The sequence below is a fragment of the Pagrus pagrus genome (assembly GCF_965226575.1).
Source record: "Pagrus pagrus genome assembly, chromosome: 9".
In the NCBI taxonomy this organism is placed as follows: domain Eukaryota; kingdom Metazoa; phylum Chordata; class Actinopteri; order Spariformes; family Sparidae; genus Pagrus; species Pagrus pagrus.
Window position 1 is genome coordinate 30,944,446 of NC_140193.1, and position 18,089 is coordinate 30,962,534.

The 18,089-nt window shown below is 40.6% G+C and overlaps 2 protein-coding genes across 10 annotated transcripts in view; one reads left to right on the forward strand and one right to left on the reverse strand.

The window, feature by feature from the left end:
* dgkh (diacylglycerol kinase, eta) overlaps positions 1–4,697 on the reverse strand; it is a 66,205-nt gene extending 61,508 nt beyond the window's left edge. For 2 of the 8 annotated variants that reach the window (XM_084361903.1, XM_084361900.1), the window contains exon 1: positions 2,999–3,558. In XM_084361903.1, coding sequence (XP_084218029.1) covers positions 2,999–3,280 — 282 coding nt within the window. In that variant the 5' untranslated portion in view covers positions 3,281–3,558. Of the gene's footprint in view, positions 1–2,998; positions 3,560–4,391 lie in introns of those variants that run through there. The other 6 variants (XM_084361901.1, XM_084361905.1, XM_084361904.1 and 3 more) reach the window with 6 other exon arrangements.
* A 1,877-nt stretch (positions 4,698–6,574) lies between these two features.
* Positions 6,575–18,089, forward strand: part of vwa8 (von Willebrand factor A domain containing 8) — an 84,776-nt gene continuing 73,261 nt past the window's right edge. Inside the window, exons 1-9 of one of the 2 annotated variants that reach the window (XM_084361896.1) lie at positions 6,575–6,835; positions 8,169–8,246; positions 8,365–8,495; positions 8,937–9,047; positions 15,032–15,199; positions 15,734–15,898; positions 17,619–17,668; positions 17,755–17,863; positions 17,952–18,056. In XM_084361896.1, the coding sequence (XP_084218022.1) occupies positions 6,697–6,835; positions 8,169–8,246; positions 8,365–8,495; positions 8,937–9,047; positions 15,032–15,199; positions 15,734–15,898; positions 17,619–17,668; positions 17,755–17,863; positions 17,952–18,056 (1,056 nt within the window). In that variant the 5' untranslated portion in view covers positions 6,575–6,696. Of the gene's footprint in view, positions 6,836–7,062; positions 7,152–8,168; positions 8,247–8,364; positions 8,496–8,936; positions 9,048–15,031; positions 15,200–15,733; positions 15,899–17,618; positions 17,669–17,754; positions 17,864–17,951; positions 18,057–18,089 lie in introns of those variants that run through there. The other variant, XM_084361897.1, reaches the window with a different exon arrangement.

Below are 18,089 nucleotides of genomic sequence, written 5' to 3' on the forward strand. Positions count from 1 at the left end.
GAGCTTGGAGCTCGGAGCACCGGGGGATTGCTGTGTTTACACCACGGGCGTTGTGTAGACGGAGGTTTTCAGGCCCAGAATGGGGAATGCTGGCGGGCAGCAGTGGCAGAATTGGCAACAGAACCAGAGCTAGTCAATCATTGCAGAAACTGAGCTGGCTTTCTTGCTGTTGGACTTGTAAGTCATTTTAGCTGGTTGCTATGTCTTGCTTGCTTGCTTAATGTTAGCAAAACGTGTCAGCTCGCTAAGTTTTGATCATAAGTAATGGAATCATAACAAATACACTTGTACAAACATACAGCGTATAAGTGAATTACGATCCAAATAATATAATATTCTTTCTTAATGTCTTTTTGGTGGCTAAAATGCAGCTGCAATAATAGGTTACTGTGTTAACATGAGAGAGGAAGAGAGATATGACAGTGTTTGATGTCAGTGTGATGGAGTATCAGATTCCCTCCTTGTGTGGTCAGAACATCTCAGAACATCAGGCAGGGATAACTCACACCCAATACCTTATCTCAGCTTCAGACAACCATTCATCGATAACAACAACTATTCACAGTTACCAATATCTTGATTTGCCATGATGACGTCATAAGTGGCTATCAACAATAGTTGACATCATACATGTAAACTGAAAGCTCGAACAAATGCCAATTAATGATTTTGATTGCAGAGAAAGAGAAAGAGACCAAGACACCACAGTTACAGTTGAGAATTTTACAAAATGTTGTTAAATATTCGTGATATTCATAAAAAGGCATGCCTCTTTCTGTTCAGTTTCATGACATTTCTCCATTCAGGAGTTTGCAAGTAAACAACCAGCCCCCATTGGCAATTTTTACTTGATTTCTTTGATGGAAAAAGGTTTTTAAACGCTTTCATGCTGTCTTAAAACAGTTGGACATTTTTTGCAAACTGGATGGCTTTTCCTCACACTTCTCGTCTGCTTTGATTACTGACATTTTTGTCTAAATTAAAACTAAATGGAAACACAGAAGGGGCATGTCTAAGAAGACAGGTGATGAGACCTACTGTGGCACATATGTCCCTTCAACCAAACCAGCTGTTTTACAGACAGCATTGCCATGGAGTCAGCCAATGAGGGAGGAAAGATGTGGTTGTCTATGGCAACCAAAGAACTGGAGAGATAGTAGACTGAGAGGGATGGACATAGACAATGTGATGGGCAAGCATACACATGCATGTTCACACACGCATATGCACACACAGTCCAGAGCTGAGCAAACAATCCAGTGGAACAACACTCAGTGAGTCAGTGCCTGCATGATCCATTAGTAACTCTCAGCACACACACACACAGTCACAGAAAAAACCCACTGACCCACACGACAACAACTCTGAGACCTTTGTTAGCACAATATCAACATGCTAAGCACAATGATACAATTACAGAAGTAGAAGTGTTTCATACCTCTGTGGTAGCAGTATGAACTCATACTAATGTGACATGCAGCCTGCTGTATATAGTTTGGCAGAACAGATTAGGCCTGTCTGGGCTCTCTGCCAGACAATGCAATTAGCATCCCTTTAGTATACTGTATGTACATTACTGCAGGCAGTGGACATCAGGACTCATGTCAACCTGACTTTCATTCACTTTAAAAAACTCCCGCCAAACAAACATCAGCTGATGAGGGACAGCCATGAGCTGAGTCTGTGTTTACACTGTATATTATATTACCTGTTACACTGGCTCTTATTGAGTACTAAATAATAATACATTAACTGTCAGGTGACAGGAAATGTATCTATTACAATGTTGGTAATCCATTATTAATCATTTATTAAGTTCCAAACATTTGCTGGTTTAAGCTTCTCAAACCTGAGGATTTGCTTGATTTTCTGTTAAATCGTTGCATGTTTTTTTTTTGGTGGTGGTCAGATTAACCAAGCAATGAAAACATTCCAGTAACTTCTGATGGACATTTGACATTCGTCTTTTTAATCATTTGTAGACAAAAATGTATTATAAAAAAAAAATTGGACTTGAAAAAAAAAAGTCAATAACAGATTCATTCAAATGAATATATAGTTAGTTGCAGCCAAGAATCATATCCTCTAGGTAGCACTACACTCACTAGTGGCAGAATTTGCATACGAAAGGTGAGGCCAGACAATCTTGTGCCCCAAGCCTCTAAATATACCCCCATGCTGAATAATGTAGATGGGGCGGAGTGGAGCAGTCAATAATTAAGTGGATCCATTGGTGTGGGAGGACGGCACTCATTTAAAGTGTAAAAAGATAAGTGGGCCAAGAAAGCTTAGGTGTCAGCCGTAAGAATTAACACCGCATCCTCTTACTTAGTCCTGCATGTCAAATGCAGGGCGGCTGCGGATCGTTTTATTGGTGAAACTCTATTTATTATTTAGGCTGATTTAAATCTCTCTTTGTTTATATATACTTTGCACCCTGCCATTCCACAGTTACAGTAATGTATGTGACCAGAGGGGGAAGTATACAGTATATCTATGCATTTTGTAAAAATCCAATTTGTCTTTTGGTTTGTTGTGATACAGTGATGGTCAAAACAAAACTGCAGCAGAGAATGGATGAAAAGCAGATACAATAATAGTAGGTTCATCGTTACACCTAAAAAAAATAAAATGAACCAAATGAGCTGAACCTTTACTGAGGCAGTTTCTGTGAAATGGTTATTGGTTTTTGCTATTTCCACTTGTGCAGAGAAGGTGTGTTGATTCATGTAACTCCAAGCGACATCTAAAAATAAGATGAAGTGGTGGGCTTTGTATCAGTCTGCAACAGTGTTGTCCTGCACAGTCCTACATGGCAAAGATGTAAAAACCGCGAATAGTGAGGGCATTGTGCTCCACCGGTACCTGGACATCATCAGGACCTACTGAGCACAACACTCAGGCGGCCGCTCCAACAGGCAGGTCACATTAGTACAATGCACTGAATCCAAACATCCATACAGAGTGAGTGAGAGAAAGCCAAAGCTACACATCTTACCTTGCTCCTGATCTGTCCTGAGGTGGACACTTTCCGGATCAGTTTCTGTGGGCCTTCCTGCTCTGCTTCGCTGTCAGAGGACTCGTCCGCAGCCACGGAGCCGGCGACAGCCCCCACCACATGGGCATGGATCCCCGCCGCGGACGCCGGCCCTTTCTCCGGCTCCTGTCGAGGGGAGGGATAAAACCAATCGGGGTTAGCTTTCGCCTGGTCCGCCGCTCCCTTCCTCTCCTGGAGGCGAGAGCTGTTGAGCGGCTGGGAAGCGTCTCTCCTCGCCGTCATCTCTCACTGCCTCTAGGATAAAGACGGCTGAGTTTTCTGGAGTGTGTGTGGGCTGGTAAACGCATAGGGGATGTAGCATTTCGCGGCACAGTGGGGATGGGCTCCACAGCATATAAAAACCCACAGTCCCTGCTTGGCTGATGGTTATGGCTCCAGCTAGTACGGCCAGTCCAGACTGAGGCTAGAGACCGCCTCATCCACTCCGTGAGCCGGTGGACATGTCCGTGGCATGGCAGACCCTAGCGGCTGCTTGACACCAACACTGCACCCGAGCAGTGCCAGTCCTACATGGCTTTTTTTGTCTCAACTCAACTTTGATGCTCAAGAACTGTGTTGGAAGTAGGCGGTGACCACCAGAGCTGCTAATACACATCACCATCAGTTAATAAGCCGCGGTGCTCAGCGGTCATGATATCGCCTATAATCAAATATTAGTGATACTGTTGTGATCATAAAGGATATTCGAGCCGCTAACTGGGAGAGACAGTCGCCTGTAGTGAGCCTGAGATGGTCACATCGTTGGATTTGTTTCACCAAATCTATAAAAAATCCCATTTTCACACGCTTCTACAAGTCTTGATATGTCTATTTGACATGACAGTTAAAATTAATATCCATACAATGGGCCAGAAGGGTAGTCTACTGTATCTGAAACATAAAAACCTCCTCTCGGTGTGGAGAAGTTCCCGGAGGCTACTCTTCCTCATATAAGAAAGAAATGCAACCACGGAGGGCAGCCCGAGGAATCCAGGGAGCAGGAGCAGGCTACTACTTTCAGAGTGCTTCTCCTGGCTGCCTGAACACTGCCAGTGCCTTTGACTTGTTTTTTGTACCATAAAAACACAAAGAAATCAAGACATCCTACAACACAATTCAAACGGCTTCTCTAACTGTAGTCCGTTACACAAATCACGGCAGTAGACGGGAAAGCACGCTGTACGAACACTGTCAAAGAGGATGAAACACCTCTGAAGTCCAAGACGAGGTCAGTGCAAACTCCTAATCAGACCTCATGAGTGCATTAGTGAGCGGTCTAATTGTTTTCTTTTCTTTAGGGGAAACTGAGAAACGGACTGATTAAAAAAAGTCTCCAGTGTTGGATTTTACTAACCAGTTCCTCCCAGGCAGGGCTGCGGGTGTAATGGTAGACATCCTCCATAGTCCCAGACCTCTGTGTCCGCTCCGGGGAGAAAAGAACCGAATCAGGGGAAGGTGGAGGAATTCACAGCCTGCCTCTCCGCCCTTACACCACTCATACGCGCAATGATTAGATGGGATTTAATTCGCCTCGTCCTCCCTCCACTACTTCAACAGCCCCACTCTCCTGCCGCCTGCTCTCTTCCTCCGTGGAGCTGTGTGGAGGGCCGAGCCTATCAGCGCTCCACGTGATAAATGTCAAACCCGCTTTAACGCGCGCTGCAGAGCACCACGGCCCGACGGCGATCACACGCGCGCGCAACGGAGTTTGTGTGCGTGTGTGAGAGAGAGAGTGTGTGTGTGTCTGTGTGTTCGGGGGGGATTCGCGTGCACGTGACTAGGTGTCTGTGTGTAAATTTAAATGACGTCACAGATTTAGGTCTCGCCTTTGGTAATCTAATTTATGAGAACATGGATTTCCCCAATTTTCTCAATTTCACCCAGTCCTCATGTTATTTGATTAAAATACAATCTCATTTTCTCTGTCTCTTCATACTGTCTTTGAACTCAAAGGTCAACTAATGAAATGATCCATTTTTAAAAATTGTTTATGGGGGCTAAGTCTAGGCTGCGAGACTGCTTTTTGTAAAGCACCATTTGTTGTAGCCTTCTTACATAAATTGACTACTTGATTCAAATCTTTTTTATGGGTATGTGTATTTAGAAAACTGTATTCGGTAACACTTTATAGTAAGGGAACATCAATTACCTTAAATTAATGCATGAAAAAGCATGAATTTGTTTATTTAGTACGTCATGAAGTATCAGTAATATACATCTACCTATAGTATCTCACCTAACCTAATGCAGGAACGATATCTTCACTAATGCAACAACTAGCCCTAAGGTATTGTCATCATCATGTTGTCTAAGTTATTAATTATCTGGACAGGCCAACAAAGCCAGCCCAAGTCCAAAATTGTTATCTAATTTTGCAGTTGCAATTTTTCCAAATACATGATACATGATGATAGACGGAATAGCTGACTTTATTTGAGGGGTCACAAAGATGATTGATGAAAAAGCGACAAATGGTTAACACATGTCGTTTCACAAACGTTCCACCATTGACTGATCCTATTTATCAGTATTAAAGGCAGACCAGGGCACCACTTAATTAGAAGGGCCACAAAACATGATGATGAAAAAAATAATGCTTAAGTAATCATGATTACATGTGCCAGATTAAAGTACCCTGTATCCCTTTTTTTCTTTTTATTAGCCCTATTTTTCTTCTTTTTAATGCTATCCTAAGATAGATAGCTTTGTGTTTATGATGTGCTGTGAGTTGGAGGGACTGGAAATATCATTTAAAATTGTTTTTTGGATTCATAACATATTTAAAGCATAATGGATGTATTTAGAGAAGGCTTTGTGACAGAGAAGCTGATAGGTGGGCTATGGTAATGCAATGACATAATTTAAATCATATAACATTTAAATATAAAGATCAAAATGGAAAGATAACTATACCATAGCCCAGTGGTCCTTCAAGTGTGGTCCGGGGCCCCCGGTCTTTGGGGGGGTCTCAGCAAAAAGTGTCATAATTAGTTTTCACTATAATTCCATTAATATGTCACATAATGACAGATTGTACGCGTTTTTACTCAAACTCTAAAAGCAATATTTTTATCAGAATGTGGTCCGTGGTCTAATTTGTGTCAGTTTAGGGGTCCTTGATGTAAAAAAGGTTCAAAGGTTTTGTATTGAACATTTGAAAATATAGGGCTGATTTTAGTCTTGGATTGTTCTGTTACTCAAACATAGGCTTCACGTGGGCGTATTGGCTTCATGTCACACACGCAGACACAACAATCCAAACACAAAAATACATTGACACAAGCTGTCATTATTATCAAAATAATATAAAGTAAGAGTGTAACAATATCACTTCTAAAAGCAGCCTGCTAGAGTGAAGGCACTTGTTTTACTTTTTTTTTATTAGCCAGGAACGCAGGAACTGTTATAGCCGCCGTATGATTGGTTATAATCATGTTAGAAAACGTCGGAACGCTCGGAAGCCTTCTAAAATAATGAAACAACTACGGAAGACTTTAGCCCCGGACCCACTTGTCCCTCTTTTATTATCTTCCGACTCCCACAACATGAGCTGACAGATGTTATGAAATGGGAAAAAAGCCGGCCGGGACATAACTTGCAAAGAAACTTATGTACTCTATCTTTTACCATGTGTTGGATGTCAACAGCATAGTTTAGATATGCACTCCCAGATATTATGTAGCGGCTCAGCCGCGCTCGTCGCCTCAAGAAGAATGCGGAATATTCTGGGTGCTGTCCTGGGAAGAGACGGCTGGATGTGGAGAACCCATGAGGTCAAACTTATCAACACATCCTCAGGTGACCTGCCTATTTCAAATCAAGCTGTACCACAACAAGCGCAAGAGAGTGCACAATGTTTAAACGTTGTTTTTGTCTTCTTTAACCTGAAACAGCAAACGAGTCATTTACATTTTGTCTGGCAATGGCTAGATAGAAATTAACCTTTACCAATCATTAGCTATTCTATGTTGGGGAGCAATGGATCAGTGGTAGCTAAGTGACACAATGTTAGGTTTAGAGCTGTGAGCCAGGTGTGACAGCAACGTTAGCATTTAACATTAGCAGGACCAGGAACACAGACAAACGTTAGCAAATGGGTTAAAGGTTATAGCAGGTAATTCGCCACGTCAAGTCATCTTACCGCTTAGCGCCAATTTTAGCCTCTAACGTATAGTTACCTAAACTTATGTAATCGTTTTTACCTTTGAAAAGTTTATATTTAGCTAACTTAGCTATGTTATATTTGAAGCACTGGGCTGAGCATGTTTTTCATCTTCTCCAGATGGATGTAAACCAAACTTGTCAAAACTTACTGCTGTTTCTTTGACATTTGCAGGTTTCCCGAAGACTCTTTTATCAAATTGCCACAAAAGTATGTCGTGAGCTGACAACAGAGGAATGTTTTTTAACGTTTCCCATGTTGCAATTCTTCATTGGACAAACAAAGATGGCAGCCAGAAGTTACATATTATAGTTTTCTAGGATGCATCAGCGAAATTGAAATTCTTATTATCAGGGCCAAAAATATTTATTCATAAAAAATATTATTATTACACACCTTTTTGATATACCAAAATCATATTTTATTGGGTTATGCTAAAAGAACAAGCACGGTAGGCTACTTCTACTGCCATCATGGCAGCTTGGAAGACAGTAGTAAGTGTCGACAAACAAACTAAAGCGTTTTTCTGTGTAGATCTTTTTCACAGCAGACATTTTGACATTCACGATTGTCTGAATATATTAAAGATGTCTCCACTCAATTCAAGTGTACGCCTTGATATTGCGTGAGTGAGTCACCATGCTTGATACCAGGAGCTTGAAACTGAAGCAGCTAAATGGAATTCAGCCATCATTAATTTGATTATTTACACCTGTGCTTTTCCTGCTGCGTCTTTTCTCTGAGGAAAAAAATAAGAAAAAAGATGCTTCACTCAAAAGTTTCAAGTCTTAAAATGAAGATATATATAGCAAAATATTAGCCACCTGCATTTTTGTATTGTGACTGTGTCAAAGGTATCAGGCATGGCTATTACCAATACAAGTTAAATATCAGTAGAAACTGTTGTAGTAGTTCCCTCCTCATTGTTACTAGAATTGCCTCATATATTGATTATGCTGATTTTTGCAGGTGACACAGTGAAGATTGGGGAGATATCTTACAAACTCAAAATGCCCCGGAATCCAGAACTTGTTCCTGTCAAGCACAGTATGTAAATTTTTCTCTGTTTGTTAATGTTTAGAGATACATCTGCAAGGAATGAGAAGAGGAGTGGCAACATATAAAACGAAAGTCACTAAAACTTTTTTTAATTTGCATTTGCTAGTTTCAGACTCCTTACCTCAGACAGTGGCACAGCACCTACGATGGATTATGCAGAAAGACCTGTTGGGTCAGGATGTGTTTCTTATTGGTCCCCCAGGACCCTTGAGACGATCCCTAGCTATGCAGTATCTTGTGAGTACACACATATTACACACACACACACACACACACATTGACTGATGTCACTTTTGGTGGTGTTGCTTAGACTTAGACTTCCTGGAGATTTACCCGGATCTTAACCTTGCCCTAACCCTAACCTTAACCTCTGGTCCACAATGCAGCCTTTCCCCAATTTGAGACCCAGCTTTTGTCCCTAATTGGACAAGCTATCCCCAATTAGTTCTTAAGTCTGAAATTGGTCTTCAGTGTTCACATTGGTTTACCTTCAATGTTTGGACAATGTCTCACCTGTATTTTGGACTAGAAGTTTTCTAATAACTGGACCCTTAAAATATGTTATTGTTTTAGTTTATGACAATGTATAATATTTTAATTATACAGCAAGTGCCTAAAATTCTGTGGGTTCCTGAAGTGCTGTATGAAGCAAAAGTTTTTTCTCTCGTCATTGACCAGGAGCTGACCAAACGGGAAGTAGAGTATGTTGCTCTGTCCAGGGACACTACAGAGACTGATTTGAAACAGAGGAGAGAGATCCGCTCAGGGACGGCCTTCTACATAGACCAGGTAAATCCACTGCTTATAGTTTTTCTTTGGATTTATACCATGTCAAACAGGAAGGGTTTGAAATGAACCCAAGTCGGTGTTACTTTTACTTTTTTACAATTACTTTTCCAGATAAAACAAGTCATTTTCCATACTAGGCATTCAATTTTTGACAGTAACATTTGAATGTTATTGTTATGTGCATTACATGTTATTTAAGAGGGAATGTGGATGTCTGTTTTATGTGTAACCCTTGTGATAGACTTATGACCTCTCAATGTCTCCTGCCTCCATTTCAGTGGATGCTGGGTTAGGCTAGATGTCATTGTTAATTCTATTCATTTACACCAATCAGCCACAACATCTAAAGGACTAACAGGTGAAGTGAAAAGTCAAGTCAAGGTCATTTTATTCATACAGTGGCAATTCAGACGAAACGATATCTTATGACATTTTTCAATTATAGCATGTCTAGACCATACTCTAATCACTTGCTGAACAAGCACTTGACAACAGTGGCAAGAAAAGACTGCCTTTTAACAGGCAGTAACCAGTTTTATTAATTTACCTGTTCAGTGTATGTTTCCTACATGTGCATTTGCAGACATGCCTTCTAAAGCAAAGATTTATAAAAATACTCAGCTCAACTCATTATTCCTAATCACAGAAGGTTTGGAGTATGCTACAAAATCTGTGGAGTGCTGGTGGAGCCAAATGAATGCGAGCAGCACTCGGCAGAAGGGGGAAGAATTTAAGACCCTGACAGTGGGTTTGCACGGGGCATTATTTAGATTCCGCTTAAATCTCTGTATAACACTGTGAAGAATTGATTTGACTTATACTAATTTTATACTAATACATATACAATTTAATTTTTCCACAACTGATATTGTATTGTGAAATGACATTGTGGAATAATCATTTAATTTGTGTTATCTTCTCTATTTCTCTGAAACGCACAATTACAGTACCAAATAAACTCTCATCACAACAGTGGTGCCCTCACTTATCGTTCCATTCTGTTCCTTTCCATGCCAGTTTTTGATCGATCAGGCTTTATGCAAACATACACCCCCACACTCTGTTGACTTTGTAAGTCAAGTAACCATGGAGACCAGCAGTTCCTCATTATCCAGGCTGGTTTCTCTAAGGAGAACTTTCTGTTCTCCATTCATCTCCATTAGTTTCTTATGGGTACAGAAAAACAATTATGGAAAAAGAAAACAAAATCCACGTACAACTGGTCATTAAAACTTGACGTTGGGCTTTAAAGAGCCAGCAGTGACAAATGATGATAAGCTGTGATAATTAACATTCACTCAGTCATGTCATTAACCACAGCTAATTAGCACATGGCTTGCTCTGTGTAAAACAACAATAAAAAAAAAAAGAAAGAAAAAAGTTGCATAACAGTTTAAATATAAACTCCATGGAAACTGCTTGGAGTTATTCATTCACATTTATCATCAGACTTAACTCAAAAACCTGATCTTCTGAAACAAGAAAACTCATGGCTAATTAGTTAGAGTTTCTTCTGATTAGACTGAAATTTGAAGGTGTTCAGTTACTGTAGAATATAACTCCACTTTCTTCAGTGGTAACTGAAGAAAGTGGAGTGGCTATTCTATGAATGTGAATCTATCATATACTGTATATACAATGAGGTCACTGGTCGAGATACTTATATTTTGCAAAACAGCTCCAGACTGGAATATTCTGCCATAAATCTCTAACTTGTATTTATCAGTTAAAAGGACTTTTTATCCAGTCATCCATAATGAAATTCTAGTCTTTCTTCGTCCACATCAAGTGTTTGGTCTTGTTTACCCTCCTGAGAAGTGGTTTAGAAACTGTTACTCTGAGACCACTACAACACTACAAGATTCTTTTAACGAGACTTTTACTGATTAGGGTGTTGCGCTGTTTATTTAGCAAATTCTTTATCTGTGATGAAATTGCTATTCTATCTTTCAGGGAACTAAGCTTGATGTATTGTTCTTATGATAGTGTGTTCACTTTGGGTTTGCCTGATTGTGCTTCGGAAACAACTGATCCACTTTGTGTAAAGCATTTTAGAGTTCCATGCACCGCCTCCTTAGAAACCTTTAGTCTAGTCACGATGCTGATAAAGCCCCTCTTTGCTTTGAATAACAATCTGACTTGTGACACTTTCACTTACTTTCTGAATCCTCAAACTTCCTGATTATTTCCAGGTGACAATATTAGAGATTTTCAATGTGGGCTCAATAAAGGGCCTCTATATAGTATGTATAGCTTTCTCACTGGTGCTTGAGAAGTAAGTATACTCTACTCACTGAAAAGGCGTATCTGTGCTGCATACACTTGCTTAAACCCTACACTGCAGCTCAGCCATAATTTCTCTGAGTGCTTTTCTAATTTAATAAAAAGTATGGGGGCATATTTATGTGCCATTGCAGATTAAGCGTTAGGGCTGACATCCTGCAGACCTGGCAGTTTTGTTTGGCTGTAGCAGATTTTTTTAATTTGATAGCTTTAGTTATATTAAGAAGTCAGATTTCCATGCAATCACACTTTTGTGAAAAGTACCTTGAAAGCGTGCTGACTTGTGTCCTTAACTATTGACTGTGTTCTAAATGTGCTGACTTTTTTGTGTCTGTGTACGACTACTCCACGTGCCTTTAATTGCAGCCCGGGGGCAAATAAAGTTTTTTGAATTGAATTGAATTGAATTGAAATTTCAGCAGCATATATTTTACAGTCTGTATAGATAATAATCAAACTGAATACAGTCCAATAGTTTCATGGCTATGTACCAAGTAAGGAAGCCATAATAACACACATCCAGTACAATATCGATTTTGTCTGTGTACATCCTGGGCATTGATACTTATTTATCTAACAGCACTGGTGGTCTGATTTGATTGGCTAGTCCAGAACAATGGCTTTTTTTAAAACCACGATTCAAGCCCCCTTCACAGCTGCTCTTCAGACGTGTTACTGCTGCACCACTGCTATTACAGCCAAGTGAGGTAGTGCTATGGCGTTGCATCACCTTCTGCTTTAGCACGTTTGGGAAAACAGGGTCCAAGAGTGGACAAACAGAATTTTGACAGCCACATATTCTTGGTTCTAAACACTAAAAAAGTAGAGTGCAGCCTGGAGATTAACACTTATAAATAGTCACGGTTATATCCTTGTCCAAAGTCTCAGAAGCTGTCCCTGAGTGATTCATTGTTTCCTGTGTCCACTCGTCCTTATCCAATGATGACACAGTCATGTATCTACCAAGGCTGGTTGATCCATTTTCTGTTTCCTGTCACAAGATGAGCTAACCCAGCCCTTTAGCTCTCTTAGGCTCATTGGTCTCCCACCTTCTCATCAGAATGAAAACAGGTGTCCATTGTTTCCATGGAAGCAGCTCATGAATATTTTAGTGGTCTAAGGACAAAGGGTGTCATTTGCCATGTACTGTAGATTAAAAAGCAACTTGATGCATATATGCAATATTGGGCTATTTAAATGAAATTGACTTGACCTTAATAGATACAGCATTATTGATGGTACTAATAGTATATAAATATTGCTTTTACTTTGGGCCTTGTACTGAAATGTGGCCAGGGTGTGTGTTTGTGTGAGATGTGTAGGTTTATGAGTTGGTGTATAAAACTTGTTGATTTTGTCTGCATTAATGCGCCTGTGTACACATTACAGCATCTGATACTTATTTTGTGTGAGGAACTGAAGTTGTGTGGGTGCAAATTAGCAAGCTTTTCTCTTTGAGAATAGTTTGGTGTCGTAGGAGGTGTGTGTTTGTGTGTTAGAACATCTAGAACATCCAAGTATTCCTCAGAGCCCTGTGCTGATTTGGAGCCCTATATTCAGACCTAACGTGTCAGTCCTTGTGCTTACTCTTTCCCTCCCCTCCCTCCACTTCACTCTTGGTCTCTTTAGCTCTTTAGTTCTTTTTTTCCCCTTTCCTCATTCAGTCCAAGCATCAATTCCTGCCGTCCCCTCAAGTTTGTATGAAAGACTCAGTCACATGGATGCAATTGCATGCTTGTTGTATTTTTGACATCTCCAGTCACCTCTCTCCAGTTAGCAGGCTCTTATGTAAGGCAGCTTACTTCAAACCCACACAGCAAATAAGACTCTATTACAGTAATAAAAAGATTACCACCTCCACTAGAGCTGAGTTTGAACTGAAACTAGTGCACAGCTAACCAATAATTAGCCTTTGCAGCAAGTTCTTTCTAAAAATAAATTAATTGGCTGCATTTTCTTGGCAATACAGTCTGTGAGTCTAATGTAGCAAATAAACACCCAAACCAATCCTATTCATGGGCAAATACCCTCAGCCATGCACAACCATTAGCAGCAAAACCAGGCAAAGCAATTAACAAAAAATGTCATTTAAAACAAAGTTTTTAAAATAATAGTTATTATTTCACCTTCAAAAACTGGAGTGGTGTGGGCCTAGACAACAAAGAGTGTCAATGGTACAGTTAATGCTGGATTAATACAAAACTTGTAAAGGTACAAACTGAAATAGTCTGTTGTAAAAAAAAAAAACAGTAACCAGGTATTTGGGTCATGCAAATTAAACAGATCAATTCTCAAACATCAGTTGTATGACTTCAGCAGACTTAAAACCAGGGCTGCCCAGAGTGGGGCCGGCAGGCCAACCCTGGCCAGCCTTAAGGTTTAATTTGGTTGAAAGCATTTTAGTCAAGTGTGCCAAAAATATTCGAATATGCTTGACCACTAAGTTTAGAAAATATAATTGAATCCTAAATCTATTAAAATAAATCATGCTTCATATCGTTTTAAATCTCAGCTGTGGTTCATTCGCTATTATATGTCTCAGAACTTGCCTTTAAGCATACAATAATAAGGATTTGTATGTACTGCCCACTTTTGGTCTTCCTGATCACCTGGTAAAGTTGGGTCTTACCTGCAAACAGTTAAAAAAAACAAAAAACATATCCCAGTCCCACAAAAGTTGTTAGAAGTGCTCACAGGACATTTGTTATGGAATGACATTTAAACAATACAGAGTCAGTGCAGTAAAATATATGGGTAATGGTAAAGGCTTTTATATATCATAGCAGGCCTATGACTCTTCATATTCATACTCATCATCCTTTCAATATTGTATTCATCCAGCTCTTAATATCATACTGTATTGCTGACTGTTTACTAAAATCTTCTCAGTATCTGTAGGGATGTTGTTCTTAATTCTGCACAGTTTGTGTCAGGCAGAACACAAGGCCTATCTGTGCTTCCCCGTCTCTCACCATCCTGCGTCACTTACATTTCTAACAATTATCTGATTACAGCGTTTGTGCCGAAAATGGATCAAGAGTTAAATATAGAGCATCTGGTCCTCACTATAGTTTTATGGCTCTGCTTCCCACACAACCTGCCACGCATTTACATGTTAACCTAATTATATGGCCACTTGCTCTGTGGTCCACCCAGACAGCTAAAGTTTCCTGCCTCTTGACGTCAGATGTGCTTTTTGATGCAGAAATGCGCGTCTACACACACACACACACAGACACAGACACACACACACACACACACACACACACACAGTATAAACTAAACCAAGACGAACTACGTTGTTCATCCCAAATTTGGTGGTAGAAAATAGGCCTTCCTAAAACAGCTGAGACTGTTTTGAAGCTTGGTTTGGAGGATGTTCTGAACACAATAAGCTGAGGACATCCTCAGGAAAGGCTTTATGGTAGGCTCATGTTGTCATTAGAGCATGGGCAGTAAGAAGAGATACACAGTCAGATTGCTCAAACGCTTTTAGCACTGTTAACATTTACACAGGGTCAGAAGTGGTGGCGGACTATGCAACAGCAGATTTGACCTGAACGTTGAACTGATTGCGAGGGTACGGTTTAGCCTTAAAATGAGCCGTTTTCTGATACCAACATCTTCCCCCACAGCTCTAATTATTGAGTATTGATTGAATTTACTGATTAGTCTCAACTTCTTATGTGTTTTGTCCATAGTGTGCTGTAAGGGCAGCAACACAAGGTCGAGTCCTGGTCCTGGAGGGGCTGGAGAAGGCAGAGAGAAATGTTCTGCCTGTCCTCAACAACCTGCTGGAGAACAGAGAGATGCAGCTGGAGGATGGACGCTTCCTTATGTCAGCAGAGCGTTACGACAAGCTGCTGCAGGTCAGAACAACACTCTCGCCTACATAAGTCCAACCCCTATGATGGTTCAATGGTCTTTGAAGTGATATCGATATGTATACAGGGGGATATATATATATATATATATGTGTGTGTGTATATATATATATAGGGTGAGAAATAGACACTGTTCTTGGGGTTCCAATGTAACATGGTTCACATTTAACTACATAATTATTTTCCATGATCATGGCTGTTGTTTATGGAGCTATACAGTATCTATCTGAATCTTCATACTTAAGACTTTTCACACTACTCCTAGGGCTCTATCTTATGCTCCACACAAAGTTGTGCACAACACAACACCCACCTGTGCGCCCCTGGGCGTGTTGGCACTGATGGCGGATTGCTATCTTGAGGCAGCAGAAAGCATAAAATGCTGTAGCCATAAATACTGTGTGACATTCAGTGGCCGTGTTCCTGTAGAATCTTGCATTCAAAAATGCAGTTAGTGTAAAATGTTGTGTTATAAACAATAGAAAAGGACTGGAGTGTTTATACCTTGATGCACTGCAGGAACACACCAAAGAGGAACTGGACAGCTGGAAGATTGTCCGTGTAAGTGAGGACTTTCGGGTGATCGCTCTTGGTCTCCCTGTCCCCAAGTACAAGGGCAACCCACTGGATCCTCCTCTTCGCTCCCGCTTCCAGGCCAGAGACATCTATTACCTACCATTCAAGGTCAGTCCAGGAATTAACCGATTAGCTATAATCAAACATTTCCCTTCATCAAAATGTCTCAGTATGGGGAGAAAATGACTTGGAAAAAGGGAGATCATCTCACTTGTTCTCCCCACTGATCCTATTTTTATTAGCCTGAAACACACAGTAAACAAACTTTATTATCTCTGCCAGGCGTAAGCCTGGAGAGGATCATACATTTGGTGTGTGTGTGTGTGTGTGTGTGTGTGTGTGTGTGTGTGTGTGTGTGTGTGTGTGTGTGTGTGTGTGTGTGTGTGTGTGTGTGTGTGTGTGTGTGTGTGTGTGTGTGTGTGTGTGTCTTGTGCACATTTATGACTGTATGCTCAATTGCCATTGACTGCTGATTTGTCTCACCTCTTAACTGGCCGGCAGGGTTTGAAAGTGATCAACAGCTGCTTTAGGTGCTAATGAATGCATTCTTCTAATTAGGACTTAAAATGAGCCATGAGGGATCATGATGGTCACATCATGATCTGTGGATCACACAGAGGAAATGGGACATAATACTGGAAATACTTATTACAGCCGGAGTTGTTAAGATGTACAAATCAGCAAGAGCAAGATACATTTTGAAAGTATCCAACTGAAAAATCTCACCCCCTCCCTTCAGAGCCACTCCTACAAAACATATGAACGTGCACTGCCTGACCACTTAGGCACCAACTGCCCTGAAGCTCTCACTGGCTAGTGGGGAGATATGTTAGCAGCTAGTTAGCTACGTGCAACAAGCTCGCTCAGCTTTTTTAGTCTAATAAATACTTGAAAACAACTCTGTGAAATTCCACAATCATGTAAACACAAGCAAATAGCGGTCACAAATGTACCTCGATTCGAAAAGATACCTTGCTGAATGAGTCTGTTACTGCCGTTGACTTGTTCTTTGGCTCAGGGACTGTGTGCTTTGTGCTACTAAATTGCTGAAGAGCAGGTTCAGGGTTCTGTGAGCACAGTGCATCCTTGTCGTTGCTAACCGTATCCAACTACCCCATGTCTCACTCACATGTACTGTAAGAAAACACTGAACATTATCATTATCAATGTAAACAACAAACACAGTGAACATGACTATTGTTAGTACTCTTTGTTGCCTGTGTTTTCCTTTCCCTATGTAAGATTCTGGTCATGCACAACGAGTGCACGGGCAGAGTGTGCATTCGTAGTAAGGTACGTAGGTAGAAATGGTAGGAAATGATTGGATGAGCTTGTTAGAGGCCTGCGACAGTTTCAGACACTATAATTTTTTTCTTTTAATTGTCAGAGGATTTTATTTATTGATTGCTGTCGGTAAGATTTTCTACAAATACAACAAAAAAAGTAACAGCTTTACTGCTGGATTTTGTGTTTTACGTTTGTAATTTGGGTGAACTGGCTTTCTTATTTTGTAGTTTGTGAGAAAATAAGTGTAAACAATTAGCAGGCGATGCCTGTTATTTCCATGTGTCAAATACATTTAATTAGCATTTCACATTTTACACTGCTTGTCTGATTTCCCGACTGTTACAGCTTCTGATCTTTAATAGGCTGCCACTCTGTGTTTCTACCCTCTCAGCAAAGTTTGCAACAATAAATCTTGAGAGATTTTGAGATTTTCAATTTGTGCCCTTAAATGTGCTACTGAATGTTTTCCCAAAGTAGCAAAAGTACTCCATAGATCTAAGTGCATTGGCCTGCAACTTTTCTCATCTTGATTTCTTTTCAGGACCAGTTGGAGATGCTGTACACAGCAGGCCCAAACATTGCTGCAGAAAGGTAAATTAAACGTGATAAAATACATTGTGTATCTCAGACCTTTCTAAATGTTTGTTTTTTTTAACTTATGACAACTCTTGTGTCAGAGTGTCCCAGCTGCTGTCACTAGCCACTACGCTGTGCTCCCAGGAATCATCCAACCTTGGCCTTCCTGACTTCCCTGTGGACAACTTGCTTTCCGCCCTCCATGTGCTGGTGAGAATCCAGGCACCTTACATCTTCCTTAGTGGCCCCCTCAGAGAGGGAGAAAGAAAAATTAAAGGCATTTTCTGTGTTGTTGCAGAATGCTTTCCCCATGCTGTCCTCCCAGCAGCTTGTGCAGAGACTTTACCCCTACAACAGCATCCTGAGCAAGGAAGGGCGCAACGCTGTGGAGGGTGTACTCAGTGTAAGAAGAAATGTGCATGCTTGTTATGGTCTG